We start from the raw sequence: 20,647 nt of genomic DNA, 5'->3' as shown, positions 1-20,647 counted from the left end.
CACACCCATGAGGTATAAGCAGGTAAGTGAGGGTAGATCATTGCCGAAACATCACTCGGAAAGAGAACGCTGGATGCTATATGGAACCTGGCGGCTAACTGATGGGAGTGGAAGTAGTGATAGAGAACAGCACCTACCAGTATACATCCACATACATCTGTATTAGGAGTAGTTCTAGACCCTTGCTGTATGCTGGGGCTCAGTGTATGTACTTACTGTCACATCGCTCTCTCAGGTGCGGCACAGAACGTCCGACCAGGTGATGGCGCTGAAGATGAACATGATGCACAGTAACCGAGCCAACATGCTGAAGGAGGTGCAGCTCATGAACCGCCTGTCTCACCCCAATATACTGAGGTACGATCACTGTCTGTATGTGAGAGAAGGGTCCCTGTTTGGTGTTACGGGGCTTAGTAAAGCTCCCCCGAGGGACTCGCCGGCTTCTGTAAATGTCCTGCTGTGTATTATATGGTTTTATGCTGTTGTTGTAAATAAGTTATTACTGACTTTATTTTCATTTTTGCCTGAGGTCAGTGTGCCGGGTGGTAAGTAGCACCAGGCTGGGATATTGGGCTGTATTTATGGTAGGTAAAGATAGCACAAGTCCTAATACAGATACTATCTGCACCATGTTACGGCCTGCGGCGGGTCACCTCTGACCCTGTTATTTCTCTGAGTGGATCTAGAGTACAATAGGATGTATTAAAATAAACAGAAGCAAATCCCTTGTTGATATAATGGATACAAACAGAGATTGTGCAATTGTAACTGGGTGAGTTTCCGCCTCTCTCAGTGGGTGTGACCCTCTGAGGCGATGGCTCCATTAACCCCTTCCCACCGCCAGCATGTCACACCGCACTGAACGGGTTAATGGCGCTGTGCCTCCGTGGTTGGGGATTGTGAGCGTTTTGGCAGCTTTCAGACATTTCTATTTATATTGAGCGATCTCCTCGTATTTGATGACTTTCTCCTGCTTGTGCTGCAGTTACCCTGCAGGGCTCGTTACCAGGTATTTTTAGCAAGTAAAATGTTTGCAGAGTGAGCTCATACTCTGGAGACTGAATCTGCTCCTGCAACACAGTTTTTGTGGAATAAATCTTTTTATTAAAGTTTGACACATTTCCACTAACTCAAAATATCAACCCCCCCCCCCCCCCATCCTCGTTCCTTCCCTCATGGTGGAAACTTTCTGTACATGGTTTAATGTTACGGGTCTCTGTATTTGGTAACATCAAATGTGTTCTACAAACCGCTCCTGTCGCTGACTTATAATTACTGCTCTGCAGGGTAATAATTCTGCAGAGTGATGGTCAGTGAGTCAGGTTTATGGACGCTGTGATATTGGGTTTAGCTGCAGATATATTTGTCAATTAAACGAGCACATTGACAAGTGCGGAACGTGATTATCTGGATTTATTGCCTTGTCTAGAACTTGTCGCTTTGCTATGAGATACAGTGATTGGTTTTCTGCATGTAGGGATGTTGTGAACGCTGCTTCCCGGGAAGTGAGGAATTTATAAACTGATTATTTCTGGTGTAAAATCAACACACTTGTTTATGTTTTGTATGAAAAGGCAACGCATGTCTGCAAAGGTAATGTCGTGTGTAAATATTAGTGTTTGTATATAAATAAAATATAAAATCCCTTTCAGTGATCTTTTCAAGAAGACTCCTTTCCAGGACCCCCGGGACCAGGGTGTGTCACTTACTGCTGGAGTTCTCGGCGACGTGAAGGGTCCTGGAAATGGGGTTTTGCTAGTTAGGGTTTTGGGGTCCGTCTGTAAAATAAAACTTGCAGTGTGAATGCCTCATTTTAATCTTAAATTCATCTACTGAGCCTCACACATGTAATAATCCCCATTCATTGTTAGTTGCTGAATAGTAGGTATTGCTCTCTGTTATCAGTCAGTGAGGATTACTGACAGGAAGTCACCTGTGTATAGGAAAAAAATCTTTCCAATAATTATCTTAATCTTTTAATTACTTTGTAAACTTTTACCTTTTGTGTGTTTTAGTTGTGCTTTTATATATATAATGAAGGTTTATTGGCCTTTTATAGGGGAAGGTGGGAGGATGGATAATACGGGAAGGGATCTGTATACAAATCACAGGAGTCTGAAGATTTACTTCTCGTCGTTTTTTAGATCTGAAAACGGAATCTCAATATTTATACTTTATTAAAAAAATAAATATTAATTAAACGTAAGGGAATCGAGATAATTATTTGCATCGTTAGGTTTCCTGCCATATGCACATGGGAGGACGTGGGATTGATGTTAAAAGGCTGATCTTAGTCCTCTAATTACTGTTTTATTCCTCAGACTCAGCAGAGCATTTTCTAAGCTGTTCACAGTAAGTTTCTTGCCCCTGTCAGGGTCGCCCTCCATTATTCGCTTCTTATAAAGTATAAACGGGCTCAGAGGTTTCTGTGACAGCGTCTCAATTTTCTTTTAAAAAAGACATTTTTTTTAATGAAAGTTTGTTTAAGAAATGATACAAATAAAATACAAAACAGTCTTGTATAATATAACACTGTAACACATCTCCAGGTTATATTTATATAGTGCTTCTAGTAGTGGATATGAGGGGAAAGGGGGCGAGGAGCAATATGTGTGTGACCTTTATAACTTGGGTCTGAAGGGGATCTCTTGGCTCTTAGAATAGAGAGAGATCTTTGTCTTAGATACTATGATTGAAGTTCTGGGATCCTGGGGTGGGGGGGGGGCAGTTTCTCAGGATACGATGAGGGTGGGGGGGATTATATTTCAGGCTCAGGGGTAGAGATCATTCTTCGGGGGCATATCTGGGTACTTCCTGGTGTAAAAAACCAGGAGACCCATCAAATTTGTGTTTTATCTTGTAGGATGGTATTTCCATGCCTGCGATATGATTCCCGCCACCATACAATCATTTTATCCAAACTGTAATGCTCCTAAGGTGCAGAAGTGATGATCCGCAATTCAGATGCTCTTCGTCTGTACGGTGGAAGGGGTAGGGGGGTGACAGAACGTGCAGCTGATCGATGCAAAACCCAACTTCATTTTGGGGGTTAAGATTCAGTGATCTCCCCAGAATGTTGCCAGCCGGGTGGCATTAAGAAGTAGCCGGGTGGCGGCAGTTGTAATACTTAATGCAATAATATTAAACACAGTTGGAGGTTATTGCCCACACCAGGACTGGTGAGACCGGTGGTCAGTGGTGTAACACACACTGCTGGCTGTAGTGCCTGTTATACTAGGAGACACAATGGTTTATTCTTTTATAATAGGACTCATTTGGGCTCCAAGAGCAGGATGGCAAGTAAAACAAGCCGAGTGGAGCACCTGGGGAATAGGTGCTGGGAGAACACTGAGATTATATAAGTGGTAAAGAAATGGGGAGAGAGCGCACACTTTCTCTTTGCAGCAGGACTCCTCGCGGCTGGGGGTCCGGTCTTGTCCTTACAGTGTAATGGGGGGTATCTCGTACCTTCCAGTAGGTTTCTGCAGTTCATTTCTATGTAATAGATCATAAAGGCAGCGGCGATTCCCCAAAACTATCATGATTAATTTTAAGATATAAAACGAGTGGTCCTAAACTGAAGTGACTGTTTCTATTTCTGCCACTACCTGTAAGGTCGGAACAGATTAATTTTTCGTGGCAGTTCCAAGGAGGTGGCCGATAGGGGGACAAATATCCTCCTAAATAATGGCTGCGGCTCTGCGCTTATTGCTGTTTGTGAATGAGCCTCAGTGAGGAACATTAATAGTCTCAGGAAACGGTGGCAGTTTTTAACTTAATTTTAATTTCTGGTTGTCGTTACGCCACGACCAGCCCCTTAGTGTCTGTTCTGATGGGGTCACTTTAAAGGAGAAGCGGGATCCTGGTTTTGGTCACACGCTGGCAGCCTCTCTTACATCCGCTCTCCCAACGTTCGGTTTAGGAACCAGCGAGAACCTGACTCTCTCATTGTAACTCTGTAACTTCTCCTTTTATATAACGCACACGTGCAATAACCATCTGATGAGTAATGTGATAATGTCAGAGCTTTTACTGTTTGGACACTTTCCCCCAGGACGAGGGACGTGTATTTTATTACCAGTTAATAAGTTTGACTTTTAAAAGCGGAGAGAGGTTTGATTTCTCCTCACTCTGATGATAGATATGATCGTGGTTCCCTGTTACATTCATCTCCTTTTGTTTTTTTTGTTGCTATATAAATGTAGTAATTACAGATTTTATTGTGCGTTTGGTTGATACAGTCACAGCTCTGTATTTTGAAACTTTAACAGAGGTTTTACGATTCTCTAATGGAGTCATGAAAGAATATCTGGATATATTGTAGAGTACAAGTGGCTGACGCTTATTGTTATATTGTCAGACGCAGGTTCTCCATCAGAACGGGAAGTACTTTTATCCTCCCAGCACTCCTGCGATCTATGAACAGAACTCTATTTTATTGTGTGAGCTGGGAAGAGGCAGTTTAAACATGGCTGCCTCCATACTGTGGAAGCTCAATCCAGATTAGGGTGACTTTAAAGAGCACCACAAAACCTTTCTAGATATGAAGAAGGCAAAATCTGCTGTTCAGTGTCACCCTTACGGTCCACTCCAGCCTGATTAGAAAGGATTAGCTCCGCCCACATTAGACAGGGGAAGTCCCTCCCACATGTTTAGGGCAATGTCCTGATTGGACCTCTTACAGGTTATGAAGCATCGATTGGACGTCCTTCCTCAGCCAAACTCTTCTTAGTTTCTAGGCTGGAACTAAATCTCTGTTCTATGGGGATCTTGTCCAATAGCTTAATGTTTATATCCCTTTTTAGTATTTACACTCATGTGGTCTGTAATGGGGTGTAAGGGGGGACGCACTGGTATAAATGTGTGAAGAGCTAGGGGATAGTGGTCTTTTTCTGACTTACAATGTTACTATTTCTGCCTTTGTAATGGTTTGTTCATGTGTGTCATTCCTGTAACACAATCTCACATTGTCTCCTCTCTCCTAGGTTCATGGGGGTGTGCGTTCACCAGGGGCAGCTTCACGCACTCACAGAGGTAAGAACTGATCTGTCCCTAACCTCTGACATAATCATGTTCTTCTGTAATACGGGAAATTCAGCGATTGCAGCAATTGTCCTGGGTTACTGTATCTGCAGCAGCCACTTGTGAAATCCCCTCTATATGTTACCGTTAGGATCCATCTCCCATAATGCATTGCAGCCACGGGGTGGGTTTGAGATTTGAGTTTGTGGGAATTGCACCTAATAATCAGTGATTTTGACATCATACACATGAATGGTCGCGGACACTTGTACATTTCCACATTAGCAGTGGATATATTAATGTTTGTTTGTTTTTTATTATTTTCTGTTTCTTACCCTTCTAACGCTGGGGACCACACAGGACGGTCCAGACTGTATTCAGCTCAACTTCATTGTTGCAAAAATAGTTTTTCTACCTTTCACCCAAGAAAATAAACATTGTAGTAACTACATTGTAGTCCTTCCAGAGCAGTTGGGGTTGTGGGCTGCACACAGATGAATAAGGACACTTCTCCTTGTATAGCTCATCCGTGACATTGTAAAAATGCTTAATTTTTGGATTGGTAATTATTAAAAAAAAAATCTAAAATAAAGTGATGTTCAGAAGATTGGTTCTGTATCCTCGTTCCTCGTGACTGATGTTAGTGTCAGTGCTGTATTGACCTTTTATTACAGGAGTTTAGTTATGTCAGAGGCATCACCTAACCTGTCAGTCTTGTTTGTAGTGTTGGGTTTGTCTCGTGAAGCTACATAAACCACTGCTAGAATCAGCCTGCAGGGCGGATGTTATACATCCCTTATTAAACGTCCACCTGTCTCTACCAGCTGCGTTACAGTGATGTGTGATGAAGTGTAGTCCAGCGTCTTGGCAGACGGACGAGTTCAGTCTTGTGTCTGTCGGATATTAGTGCAATAAATTACAGGTTTGCAGCAACACTATTGCAGAACATGTTATTTCACCACTGCGTGTACTTCCGACCAGAGGCAAAGTGTCTGCTGAACTCTCCTCTCTGTGCCCTGGGATCTCGGGGGGGGGGGGGAGGTTACCGTCACGTGATTGGGATAGGACCAGCCGTCCCTCACACTACCCATACTTTCTCCCCTTCTCTCTCGACAGCAGAGCTCACACTCTGTCATAACTGTACAGTGCTGCGTACACTGCTGACACTTAATAATAATAATATTATTAATAATATACTTCATCTCTGCAACAGTCTATTGACCATAACTCCTGTTCCTCTGAGCTCTGATTGTACAGATCCCACTTGTATCGTGGTTGGACTTTCTACTCTAACTTGGTGGGTTTGATAATTACCCTTTAATCTAATGTAGAAAATAAATCCCAAAGGAGAGAGTGTGTGTGGGGAAGGGGGGGGGAGTGGAGATCGAGGAGAATGTTTGGGGGGGAGGGGGGGGGTGTAACCATAAGGATGAAGGTGGGGAAGGAGGAATCGGGAAGGAGTAGGAGAGTCACCATTTTTACTTGGCTGCAGGGTCATCGCTGCTACGGTTTCTGTGGATTGTGTTGGGTGGAAATGAGGTTGAAGAGGGTCTAGTAGGGAGTTATAGGTGTGGATGACGTTACTACTGAGTGATATATGGTGGGGATGTCCGCTGTTATGTCACACAAATTGTGTATATAAACATTGTATATGTCCACATTAATCACTGCAAGTTACCTTGTATCATTATGTAAAGAACATGTAACTGGAAACATTTGAAGTGTATAATTCCTGTCTGTCCTTATTGAAGGACGCGTCCAATAGCCACAAGGTAGAGATTGGATATGGAAACTTACATATGTTTCTGAATGTCTTCTATTTACATTTAGTGATCCTGGACATGACTATAATGTATTCATCTCTTATCACCCTTCTATATAATATTAATATATTACTTTGCAGGGAATGTTTATACCTTCCCGTCAGTCTCTGACCCGGGGGAAAAACACCCACTGGGATCAATTTAATTTGAGGCCGGTTATATCCACCAGTGGGGAAACCACACGGACTGATAGAGTGGAGGCCAGAGACCACATACAGGGTATACAGCACTAGTGGTCATTACCTTATTCCTGTGCTGAAAGGTGTAATCACCGGACTATTACAGAATTATTCTGCTTGTTCACTTGAAGACGGATAATAATCTGTGAAGATTATATTTACAGTGTTGCTTGTAACATTCCACTTGCGGATGATTGATTTTCAGGGTGGATGGTCTCCCCCCTCCCTGTTTTGATGGGGTCAGGTGATTGCTGTAAAGTATTAATTTGTAAGACAAGCTCCCGTCCGAAGAACAATGGAGCCTCTCGTGCGCTTACTGCTCTCTCACAATGAGACCAGATTTGGCGTTTGTGATATTTCTACAGTTGGTTTCTTTGTATTCAGCTGCTGCAAAGTCTCTCATGAAATTAATACATTTTAAAAGAATTAATATATCCGTCCCAAGCAAAAAGTCTGGTTTTGCTGAAGTTTCTTTTTAAACTAGTGTCATATTCGGTGCATTCAGCCACATTTCTGCTAGAACTGCTTGTTCACAGGCTGAATCCTGCACTATCGGTCTCCTGGCTCCCCCGAAAGCTCCATAAATGGCCAGATTTGGCCTGTGATCCACTACTTCAATATTCTCTTTTAAATTTAATGTTTGGTGGGTTTCCATAAGTTAAGCGTAAATGCAGAAAATGTATAATTCGGGGTCGGTGATTTGCCGACGTCTGCATACACTGCAACGCTTGACAAATGAGAACAAACATAGCAATAAATTGAGACTGGTTATTAGTCAAAACGGTGAGAGGGCGCTGGTCACTAGCTTACAATCTATAGGACAAGAAGAATTTGATATACAAGGGTAAGTGCTACACGTTGGTGCAGCTGGATTGCTGTGGATAAGAAGTGCATAGCTGGCTGTATAATCCAGTCATTCAGCAACGTTGGTTTGGGGATCACAGGGTTGTTTGAATATAACATAAATATTAAAAATGAGTTTGGAGACTTTATAGAGGGGGTGATTGGGTAGAATGGCCGAGGGGAGGGTAAGAGGTTGGTGTCAGAAATTGATAAATCTTCAGGATTTAAGCTTTTAGCTTTGACTTTGTGAGGATATAAGATGTTCTAGCGAAGAATAGTGACAATGTAACCAGAAATATTTAATGAACCTACATCCAGTATGTGTATGAACAAGCGCCCTTCAGTCTGTCAGTGACCCACCGGCTGCTGCGTGACCGCAATGTGACCGGCCGGCTAGTTCGTCTTTGACGCAAACATCTCCCTGTTCTATGCAACTTCAGCTGTACAGCCTGAGCGTAATCTCCTCAAACATTTACTTGTTTCCCAATTCCCTGAAATCTTTGACAGACAAACCCTGTGAGGTGGAGCTGATTATCGCCAGCGCCGGAGTCAGAATGAGCCAATCATCTCTAGAGCAGGTTGTGGATGTCTTGAATGTCTCCATTATGTTGGAGTTAGACATTAATACATTCACACCGTGCAGCGGTTTTTTAATTTCAGCCGCTGATGATGAAAACACAACACCCAATAACCACAGGCTCTCGTTCTCAGGCTGCACAATCCCTTATTGTGCGCCGCCGCCGCGGTTATTAAATCTGGTGGCGATCGGAGATTACACACTGTGTGTTGGTTTATTGCCAAATGAAAGCATTTATATCCAATGAAATGTGATTGTTGGGCATTGAAGCCAGGAGATATTATTCTTTCCTATAATGTGGCCTTGCACACGTCTGTCTGGTTGCGTGTACAGGCCGTGTTCCTGCTCTTCCTCTGATCTGGATTCCCTGAGCGTGTGGCTCACCTGTGTCCTGTCTATCTGTACCATACACTGGCATCTGTGCTACACCTGAGGAATACAGACCCCCTGGCCTGCTAATACAGTGCACAGAACATTGTGCAGCGGGTTTTTCCTGGATTAAGTTCTGGTATTTGTGTAACTTGCAATCGCTTTGACAACGCTCATTAGTCAGCTGTCAATGTGTGTAATTACCAGCACAGGAAAACCAGCCTTACAGGCTTGATACAGAGCAGACGTCCCATTCATACAGTGTGTTCCCACATGCCGGGGAATCTCCCAACCACACTCACTGTTTATCTTGTAGCAGCATTTGATGATAGGCCCCCACCCCCCACCCCCGGGGACTGATAACTGTTATTCATATACACGACCACAGAGCTGATCATAGAGGCTGATTCACAACTGCTAAGTACGGTTCTCAATCACAATTGAACGTTATTATAGAACCAGCAGTTTGTAATTTCTGGATGGTTTCTTCACTGTCCCGAACACAGAATAAAATGCTAATAAAAGGGCACGTTTTATTCTTGACGCATCGCTATAAACACGGACCGTGTACACAGACTGCGCCGTACTGAAATGGCGCAGCTTGTAAATGTTATCTCGCAGAAGTGGATTTAAACCAAGTTGTTGTGAAGGTGCTAATCTGGCCATGTGTAATTTGTGTTGTATGTAACGTGCAGTGTGCTGGACAGCTCTGGCTAAAGGATACAGGATGCTTCTCTGCATCGCTCATGTGAAGATTAATATAATTATAACAAGAAATCAAATTTTTCCACAAATACTGTTCAATTATTTTAAAAAAAAAATAATTCTTGTCCTTCTTTGCCAATGAAAACGCTCCTCTATGCCCGTACATAAAGTGCTTCTCCTCTATAAATGCGATTCTTGGCCACACCACTTGCCTAATTTTGCACAGTTGCCCCTGATTTTACCCATCGTAGATCTGCTGCTGTAGTGGCAGCTTCCGCTGAGTTTGCACTTGCAGATAAGTTATTGCGTATTAAATAAGGATTAAGGAATGTAAAGGAAGCAGAATTCAAATTTGCCCGTGTGCTTTGATGTAGAGAGATCTACGCTAACTTGTATCCGTATTGTTACATCACTAGACTCTGGAATCATGGCGACCGTCCGCTGTCGTCATTACATATTGGTGTCTCCTGTGGTCAGCTGGGAATCCTGAACTTTACTACAGACTGGTGCAGATAAATTATAGAAATAGCCAACATTTGTTCTGTTGTATACGCCGTTGGGATTCTCAAATCTTATATAGCATAAATATGTGTTTCAAGATACAGGAGAGCACTTGGTGATTATGGGGGGAGTTTATGTCTATGCATTAAATAGAAAGGGCTCCGTACCCTTCAATAGACCTAGTGTTCTTGTGTTAGTCTGTAAAGGTCTCCACTCGTTGCTCAATCTCTATGTTGGGGGTTTGACCATATGGTGTAGTGAGGGGGGGGGTGAGACCACTATAAAACTGTCTGCTGGACCCACCAATGTCCTGTATATATGTCTGTGTTTATCTACACCCCCCCCCCCCCCCTCCTCCTATTCTGTTTCTCCCAATCACCCGCATCACACAGTATAATGGTCCCTGCGTCCATCTCTGATTGTACAGCTGAGCTATGTACTGAGCCTCGATCTGCTTGTTTTACAGTACATTAATAGTGGGAATCTGGAGCAGCTCCTAGACAGCAACCAGCATCTGCCCTGGACGGTGCGGGAGAAGCTGGCGCTGGACATGGCGCGGGGTCTGGCCTATCTCCACTCCAAGGGCATCTTCCACCGAGACCTCACGTCAAAGGTAGGTTCCATGACGTTATAACCTTATTATCATGTGGCAGGATACCGGTATAGAGATCTGATTCCTGGGGTTGGGTCTGATACAGAACTTATTACAGATCTATGTTGTGAGGTTTCTCTGCATGATTCCTGTATTTATATCATGATCTGTTATTATACATCTCTGCGGTATATGTTGGCGCTATTTAAGGACAGTAGTTAGAACTCAGCTGTCAGGTCTCTGCCAGGAGATATAGCTGGTGTCGCCTATTGATTTATAATTCTGCCCACAGTCCTTCAGTAACAAAGTATTCCTGCGAATCGCACACTCCTGTGCTCCCCTTCCTGTGTTTAGCAGCTCAATAAACAGATCCTACAAAGTTTATTAGAAGTGATATTTTTGTACTGCGTTTGGAAGGTGGGAAACAGATGTTTCCAGGCCGTGTCTTACACAAGAGGGTCTGTGTTTCTGCATCATGTGGAACGTAACCCGCAGAGCCGTACAAAGACAACATTGATCTGGCTGCATTTCTAACATGTAACGTGTTAGTGGAAAACGGTCAATTGATATGTTTACAAATCAATAACCTCTATAAGCAGGACTCGTGGCTAATCTTATTTTATAAAATTATATATCGGTAAAAAAAATCAAGTAATTCTATCTCTGCATCTTTTCTTTTATCAGTATCAAACACGGCCATCTTGTTGCTCTTGTGAGGTGAAATGACAGAATAGCGCCACCTAGTGGTCAGATAATAGGATATGTTTGACTTATTTTCTGGCTTTTTCAAAGTCTGTTTTAGTGTCATTCTAATAGTTCAGCCGATTCTATACATAATTATGAACGTCTGGACAGGCTGTCACTAGTGTAAATGTTGTACATTACAGAGGAGCCCGAGGGGGGGTGTAGGCTGGCACTAGTGGGGATGTTGTATATTACAGAGGAGCCCGCGGGGGGCACTAGTGGGGATGTTGTACATTACAGAGGAGCCCGCGGGGGGCACTAGTGGGGATGTTGTACATTACAGAGGAGCCCGCGGGGGGCACTAGTGGGGATGTTGTACATTACAGGGGGGGCACTAGTGGGGATGTTGTACATTACAGAGGAGCCCGCGGGGGAAGGGGGGGGAGGGGTGTAGGCTGGCACTAGTTGGGATGTTGTACATTACAGAGGAGCCCGCGGGGGGCACTAGTGGGGATGTTGTACATTACAGAGGAGCCCGCGGGGGGCACTAGTGGGGATGTTGTACATTACAGGGGGGGCACTAGTGGGGATGATGTACATTACAGAGGAGCCCGCGGGGGGCACTAGTGGGGATGTTGTACATTACAGAGGAGCCCGTGGGGGCGGGGGGGGGGGGTGTAGGCTGGCACTAGTGGGGATGTTGTACATTACAGAGGAGCCCGCGGGGGGCACTAGTGGGGATGTTGTACATTACAGAGGAGCCCGCGGGGGGCACTAGTTGGGATGTTGTACATTACAGAGGAGCCCGCGGGGGGCACTAGTGGGGATGTTGTACATTACAGAGGAGCCCGCGGGGGAAGGGGGGGAGGGGTGTAGGCTGGCACTAGTGGGGATGTTGTACATTACAGAGGAGCCCGCGGGGGGCACTAGTGGAAATGTTGCGAGAGCCTCACCAGGGTTTTGCCGTCTTGGTCTTTCAGGGTTTGTCGCGTCTTTGCTGCCTCAGCAGCCTTGGAAGGAAGCTGCTGACTGGGTTAGTTGGGTGTAGATCTGCATGGTCCCCGCTGCACCAGACTCTCCAGCACAATTAACCCTTTAGTAATGGAATGACCCCCGATAAGTAGTAATGTGTATTTCTAACGAGCGCAGCTAATCATGGTCTCTTCTGTTTATAGAACTGTCTCATTAAAAGTGACGAGAGCGGGTACTCTGCCGTGGTGGCAGATTTTGGACTTGCTGAAAAAATTCCAGATTACAGGTAAATAAATCCCATCGAAAACACTTCTCATTTATTGCACCGAAACTTTGTCCTGGGCGGAGAAGCCAAGATCAGTACATGTAAAATATTCTGTGTTCATTTAGCACATGTGAGCTGTACGGTGTATGTGCTGCAGAGATATGTGACCCCCATATCCGCTATATACAGAATACACATAATGTCCCCCTCTGACCTAGACAAACAGCTTCTGAGTGAGTGAGTCATGTGACATATGCCCCCCCCCCAGTGTACGCTCCACGCTGCCACCCGTCATTAATGTAAATCGACACCTGTAATTATGAGTACATACTATACACCAGCAAGTCTCAGCAGATTTTCTGAAACATTAAAATAACTCTCATAGCACAAACAGAAAGTTACACAACTCAATGTGTATATGATTTATATAGTGGTGAGTTTTACACCACAATCTTCTTGTCAGTGTGACAGGAGCCTCACAACACTCATCTCCTGATATACTCTGAGAGTTATATAGTGGAAGGAGCAAGGTATCCAGCAGTACAGTCTGTGGCTTCCTGCTGCCTCCATTCCCCTCCTCCCATCATGTCACTGCCCCTGTCACATGCAGCCCTGTCCTCACTAACACATCACTCATCTCCTGATATACTCTGTGCTGCTGGAGGACCCTGCTCCTTCCACTATATAACTCTCAGTCTGTGGCTTCCTGCTGCCTCCATTCCCCTCCTCACATCATGTCACTGCCCCTGTCACATGCAGCCCTGTCCTCACTAACACATCACTCATCTCCTGATATACTCTGTGCTGCTGGGGGACCCTGCTCCTTCCACTATATAACTATCAGTCTGTGACTTCCTGCTGCCTCCATTCCCCTCCTCACATCATGTCACTGCCCCTGTCACATGCAGCCCTGTCCTCACTAACACATCACTCATCTCCTGATATACTCTGTGCTGCTGGGGGACCCTGCTCCTTCCACTATATAACTCTCAGTCTGTGACTTCCTGCTGCCTCCAGTCCCCTCCTCACATCATGTCACTGTCCCTGTCACATGCAGCCCTGTCCTCACTAACACATCACTCATCTCCTGATATACTCTGTGCTGCTGGGGGCCTGCTCCTTCCACTATATAACTCTCAGTCTGTGGCTTCCTGCTGCCTCCATTCCCCTCCTCCCATCATGTCACTGCCCCTGTCACATGCAGCCCTGTCCTCACTAACACATCACTCATCTCCTGATATACTCTGTGCTGCTGGAGGACCCTGCTCCTTCCACTATATAACTCTCAGTCTGTGGCTTCCTGCTGCCTCCATTCCCCTCCTCCCATCATGTCACTGCCCCTGTCACATGCAGCCCTGTCCTCACTAACACATCACTCATCTCCTGATACACTCTGTGCTGCTGCAGTCACTCTGATAATATTATTGGCTGCAGGGTATTCTTTCTTTGCCTATTTTGAGGACACCTGGACGCATTGAAAGTGTGATAACGAAAAGGGGTTCACACACCAGTGAAGCACCTTACAATGCAAATAAAGTCCTAATAGAGCACAAGTTGGATGTAATTCTGTCCATTTAGCAGTCTGATGGTTTCACGTTGTAAGTAACGGTAACGGAGGTACCGCCGTTGCTGGGAGTTGTACGGGGCACTGTCTCTGTAATGTGGAAGTGTTTCCTAATGTTTTCTTACACAAAGTCAGAGCAAGAAGAGTGAGTTCCTGGGTTGCACCTCATTAATGTGGCGTTCGGGGGGGATACAGCTGGCAGTGATTACCACCACATGAAGTGTCGGGATCCTAGCCAGAGCTCGTACCTGCGATGTGTTCCTGGTCGCTGGAGGATCAGTAATGTCTATTCCTGCCACGTGTGGAGAACTAACCTATAAACCAGATGGAGAGTTCAGCGGCTGCCGTGTAACGAGAGAAATCCCAGAGCACAGAGCGGAGGAAACCCCTGTCTTCTATCGTGCGGTGTCTCCGCCTGAGCGTCCGTGTGTCTGACTCACTGTCGGAGTACAAACGGTTTTATTAAGAAATAATTCACATTATTTTAATGTATAAATGTTCAGTACACAATCGCCTATTCTGAGACAGCTCCTTGGTTTATGTCAGAGAACGTTATATACCATCGTACAGACTATTGCTTTGTAGTGTAACATCGGTACTCCCATGGGCTGGAGAAGCAGAGATAAGTGTCCTTAGCACTGTCCCTTTAAGACTCGTTAGAGGATGAGCTCTGTTTAATAATTCCCCTCTGTACCAGTGATTACACTTTAAATTCTGCGGCTCCTGTTCCGCGATGCCGCTTACTAATGTCATGTTACAGAAGGAGCAGCGGAGTTGTGGATACAGGACAGGCAGAGCTCAGGCCTGAAATAAGCTACAAATACCATTCTCAGTTCTATGAGGCCTCTCTGAGACTAGAGGTTGATAAGAGTATAATAGCTTTCATTGAGATTGATAATACGTTTATGTTGAATATGTTAAAGGATCATTTTTAGTTTTGCATGGAGATGGATCTAAAATCGAAAAGGAAAGCATCCCTTCCTGAACGGGGCTACTCGCCGGGTCCCTGAGGGCTGTATCGGCTCTGCGGGGGAGGAGCATTGGCACCCACTCAGCCCGTGTACAAGCAGCCGTCGTAGAGTAGTGCAGCCAGGGACAGTTACAGCCTTCCAGGGGCCCTGGCGGATGCGGCGACCTGCATTGTAAACATGCTTTTATTTTTTGTGGAAATGTTGTTAATTTGAATTTTTGGTTTAGTGTCCCTTTAGGGTGCGGACGCTGCGTAATATACAGTATAACTGATGGTAGCACTGTGATGGTGCTCTCATGTGTCCATTATAAAGATAAGCACTAAGGAAACTGCTGTTTGGAGAGATGAAAATGGTTAATGACTATATGTGAGATGTGTGTGCGGCCATGCTGGTTCTTCCACCGCTCCGTCATAGAACTCTATGATGTCAGTAGTTGTGTAATGTGGTATTAATCTGTAATCCATCTGTTTTATGTTCTATCCGTATTGTACATGGTCCTGCTCAGGCGGATAATGTGATATTGGTAGAACGGGGGTTACAGACTTCCTGTGCTCTCCCGTTGAGTTACAGAAAGGTTTTGGAGACTACACAGGAAGCTGCGGCTGTTGGGACTGATCTTGTTTTATCGGGAGATAAAGACTTTCGGGGTTCAGTTGCAGAACGGAAAACGTTAGTCCGTGTGTCTGCAGCCGCTGCCTCAGGTCTATGATTGACAGCTCTGTGTCCTGAGCGGTTCTGCAGCAGCTGTGCTCACCTTACTCTGTAAGTGGGTGAATAATCCTGTTATGTGTAACACTCTGGTTGCTGCTGGTCTCCGCTTAATGTAACAGGAGGATTAAGTATGAGCTTATTAGTGGATTGTGTCCTCTGTTTCCTGGCTGCTCTGATATTGTTCCAGGACGCCGTGTGAGGACTGGTCAGATGATTGGTGCACAACAAGAAGAGGTGCTGTATCCTGCAGCAACCAATCAGATTTCAGCTGCTGTTTTTCTAATACAGCTGCAAACGTCAGTATCTGTTTCCTATCCACAAGTTCTTCTTGCATGTCCCTGTGTTAAATTACAATGAGAACCGATGTTTATGGAAATGATGGATTCCACATGACAGAGCAGCTGCTATTCTCAGTCTGAATTTGAACCATAAAACAATTTACAGTTTAATTATTAGAGTTTATAGCCCCTTGATTTCCTGCCGCTGATCAGACATGATGCTTTGTGGGGGAGAACTTTTCTCCTGAGCTGACTGATGATGATGATGGACTCCATAGACCGCAGCCGCCTCTGATATCTGCTGATCGTACAGACAATAAGTTTATTAACTTAATACCAGTCAGTCGTTGTCTGACTCGCAGGAGATGAAGCTACGTGTGGATTGGGTGCTATGGGGGAGGGGTTGGCTGCTGTTGGTCACCCCCGCTTCCAGATATACGTCCCCCTCATCTCACAGGGAAACCTGTAAAGTGAATGTCCCTTCCCTAGAACGGTTTCATTTATGCACCAAAGACCTCCTATAATTTCTTTTCAGTCCTCCAGGCTGGAGGACCACATATAACCGTACACTATTACTGCCCTGCAGTGTCTGCAGGGTGAGGAGATGACGCTAAGAGCGGTGGATGCCATGTGGTCTGTGATATCATACATGTTGTGTAATATCTGGTGAGGATCGCTGCGGTGTTGCCTCCCCTGCAGCCGGGAGGAATGTCTGTCTGCGGACAGAGATGCTTCAGAATAAATGATCTTTACCTGGATGGTGGTAATTCTATGTCCTGTGTGAGCCTGTTCAGTACGAGTCAGAACCTGTCTTGTATCCTCATCTCCGCTGTACACACCCTCAGAGCCGTAACTTAGAATTCTAGCGCCTGGGGCGAGAAAGACAAATCCCGCCCCCTTAGCCTTCAATTTTAACCAAATCAACCTAAAATATTCCTGTGTTGCGCCCTGGACGACTGCCCCTGTCGCACAGCCCTAGTTACGGCCCTGCACACCGTCACCCCAATGCGTCACTACAGACCTCCGAAGCCAGAGCTGCTCCTACAAGAGATCACTAGAATATACCAGCCCTGAAGTAATACTGTAGTTGCCATATTTCAAGGAAAGTCTATCCCAAGGCACGCACTCACAACTGAAACAGCGCCTACGGTGGAGGCAGCCATTTCCTGATTGACTTAATGCCTCGGTGATGTCACTCTCATAAATGTTGGTCCAGCCCACAAGATGGCTGACTCCACGGTGTGTGGGCGACAGATGCACTTTAGACAAGCAGAATAATTTTTGTTTGGGGGGTTAGCGCACTATATCCAAGTGTTTGTCCTCACTGACCATTACACATTACATCATTATCACATAATGAGCTGTCACAAGTGGGCGGGGCCTGTTTTTTGAGTGCATGAGGCAGGTGCCTGAGATAATCACACACGTATGTCTTATACAGGTCCATGTGTCCATGTGTGCCATCATTCAGTTTCTGTGTCTTTCAGTCAGGGGAACGAGAAGCTGGCTGTGGTAGGGTCACCGTACTGGATGGCTCCTGAGGTCCTGCGAGATGAACCTTATAACGAGAAGGTGGGTCCAGACCGTGGGCTATAAATGACAGCTGCCTTTACACGTCTCCTTCCACTGTGCGCTCAGTGCTTCCACTGTACAGGCCTCTGTTGTTTTCAGGAATTGACAATATATTTATTTTGATGTATAAAATTTGCTAACATAAAACTGTAATTGTAAATTAAACTCTGTTCATCTGGGTCATTCCCTCCACAGCGTTACCTGTAGGTATCTCCGTTAATGGGTCCTTTTCTAGAAGTACATTCTGACTGGTTATTACATTTAAAGGGGTTTCCAGCCTTCCTTATACTGGTTCCTCCTTAGGAGTCCCTGTACTTACTGGCGCCCTCCACTGGTGAGCCTCTGCCATGATCGGTGTATTCCGGTGGATCAGCTATAAATCTCAGGGATATTAAATAAGGTTGATCGGTGAAAAACCCTTTTATGTATTGTTTCATGCACGTGAAGGGGACAATGGATTCAAATATGAATAAGTATTTTGGAGTACGCTCCCCATAAGAGTTTACAATCTAGAGCATTACAGGGTGATGGGGGCGCAGTAGCTTGGGCGGAGGTGGCGGGGGCGCAGTAGCTTGGGCGGAGGTGGCGGGGGCGCAGTAGCTTGGGCGGAGGTGGCGGGGGCACAGTAGCGTGGGTGGAGGGGACGGGGACGCCGTGGCTTGGGGGGGGGGGGTGACGGGGGCATAGTAGCTTGGGCGTAGGGGAGGGTGGGCGTAGTAGCTTGGGCGTAGGGGAGGGTGGGCGCAGTAGCTTGGGTGGCGGGGGCGCAGTAGCGTGGGTGGAGGGGAGGGTGGGCGTAGTAGCTTGGGCGTAGGGGAGGGTGGGCGCAGTAGCTTGGCGGAGGTGGCGGGGGGCACAGTAGCTTGGGCGGAGGTGGCGCCGTAGCTTGGGTGGCGGGGGGCGCAGTAGCGTGGGTGGAGGGGACGGGGGCGCCGTGGCTTGGGGGGGGCATAGTAGCTTGGGCGTAGGGGAGGGTGGGCGCAGTAGCTTGGGCGGAGGTGGTGGGGGGCACAGTAGCTTGGGTGGAGGTGGCGCCGTAGCTTGGGTGGCGGGGGCGCAGTAGCGTGGGTGGAGGGGACGGGGGCGCCGTGGCTTGGGGGTGGGAGCAGTAGCTTGGGCGGAGGTGGCGGGGGGCACAGTAGCTTGGGTGGAGGTGGCGCCGTAGCTTGGGTGGCGGGGGCGCAGTAGCGTGGGTGGAGGGGACGGGGGCGCCGTGGCTTGGGGGGGGGGGGGGGGCGCAGTAGCTTGGGCGTAGGGGAGGGTGGGCGCAGTAGATTGGGCGGAGGTGGCGGGGGGCACAGTAGCTTGGGCGGAGGTGGCGGGGGGCGCAGTAGCTTGGGCGGAGGTGTGGTGATACAGCCTTTGTTACCAGCATTGACCTTTCATGAGTCAATAGGTTTCTCTGTGTTGTCAGAAATACCTGGAATTCCTGCGGATGAATAAACACGGTCTATAGTGGATGTACATTGACTGGTAGTTAATGATTAATTAGGGCTCAGATACTTATCTTCTGGCTTGTAAAAAGAAAAAGGGGACTGTGCTGTGTAAACAATTCTGGAATTTCCTTTTAACTTTTACTATTTCTCACACCTCTGATCACTTTCAAATTGCAGAAGGAAGTTTGAGCCCCTTTGTTGCGTAAGAACACCCCAGGGTTAGATGTCGGAGAGAATCTCCGTATAAGTCACTGACTGCTCAGTCATCTGGATAAAACAACTAATCGCAAACCTTTTCCTGGCAGTGATTTCAGTCCATTTTGTAACTGCACAATTAGCAAGAAGTTATATGTAAGGACACAAGCTCTGTCCAGCAACTATTGTACCATCATAGGGGGGTATTCAATCCCTAGCAATGGCTCTTCGCTGCCCTGCGGGGCATTATGACAGTGAAACAGAGACGTGAGCAGGTATTAGCAAGGTTTTGCTCCCCATAATGCCCAGAATAATGTGTGGCCCTTATGTGAGCTGAATACTTGGATATGACGAGGGGCTATAAGGCTCATTTCATGCTGACGTTCCTCTCCTCCCACCTCCAGGCCGATGTTTTCTCCTACGGAATCATCTTGTGCGAGATCATCGCTCGAATACAGGCAGACCCCGATTATCTGCCCCGCACAGAGGTAAGCTGCATGTTTCTGTGGGGGGGGGAGCATTCAGTGGTCGGATACGTTCACTGCAGAACTTTGATTTCCTACACGTCGTGGCTCTCTGTTACCAAATCTATTAATCTATTATCCATCTACATAAAGCTAAACACCAGGAGATGGAATTACAGAACCGCTCTGCCGCTAAACTGTTTGACTCATGTCTCTTTATGGCCTCCCAATGAATGTGGCAGGGAAATGTCTGAAGTCTTTATCACACGTTATATCCATGGTAACAAAATACTGATGATTACAAACGCGCTGGGATTAGAACTGCTGGGGTACAAAGATTAAAGGAGAAATATACAATCACACGAACACCAATAAATGTCTGGAAGATACTTCTCTTTCCATCTTGTGTAAAGTGACATTAAAGTGTTTTATTTCATCATAGGGAAAGAACGATCCGTATTCTGCTAGCCCTGTAAAACTACTTACTGGATAGCTACAGCAACACTGCCCCCTACAGACTGCAAGAGGACAGAACATTTCACTTAATTAGAAAATTAGCCGTTTACATTATAATATCCATGTTTTTTCTGCTGTTTGCGCCGAGATTACATGATCATAAACCGGCCATTTTTCTTTTTCCCGTTACACAGAACTTTGGCTTGGACTATGATGCCTTCCAGCACATGGTGGGCGACTGTCCTCCGGACTTTCTTCAGCTGACGTTTAACTGCTGCAATGTGAGTACCCCCAAATTCTTATCCCTTCTGGCTGGATACCGTATCTGCAGCACTAAGAGGGATATGTTGCGTTGCCCACGGTCCTCACTGCCCTTTGTGAGAGCGGAAACTAATGTCTCTTCATCCTGAATTTATATAGATCGGCTAAAATTCAAGATGGGTTACAATTACCTTTATATTTTGCTAC

General features: G+C 46.0%; 1 protein-coding gene across 1 annotated transcript in view; it reads left to right on the top strand.

Moving 5' to 3' along the window:
• The window catches only part of TESK2 (testis associated actin remodelling kinase 2), a 38,813-nt gene that overhangs the window by 13,821 nt on the left and 4,345 nt on the right, over window positions 1-20,647 (top strand). Inside the window, exons 3-9 of the mRNA XM_075181636.1 lie at window positions 236-357; window positions 4,986-5,034; window positions 10,486-10,632; window positions 12,471-12,553; window positions 17,544-17,628; window positions 19,664-19,747; window positions 20,374-20,460. Of these exons, the coding sequence (XP_075037737.1) occupies window positions 236-357; window positions 4,986-5,034; window positions 10,486-10,632; window positions 12,471-12,553; window positions 17,544-17,628; window positions 19,664-19,747; window positions 20,374-20,460 (657 nt within the window). The remainder of the gene's footprint in view (window positions 1-235; window positions 358-4,985; window positions 5,035-10,485; window positions 10,633-12,470; window positions 12,554-17,543; window positions 17,629-19,663; window positions 19,748-20,373; window positions 20,461-20,647) is intronic.

This window comes from Mixophyes fleayi, chromosome 8 (genome assembly GCF_038048845.1).
Source record: "Mixophyes fleayi isolate aMixFle1 chromosome 8, aMixFle1.hap1, whole genome shotgun sequence".
NCBI classification, from domain to species: domain Eukaryota; kingdom Metazoa; phylum Chordata; class Amphibia; order Anura; family Limnodynastidae; genus Mixophyes; species Mixophyes fleayi.
The sequence above is the reverse complement of the archived record's forward strand: the minus strand, read 5'-3'. Positions and strand labels throughout refer to the sequence as shown.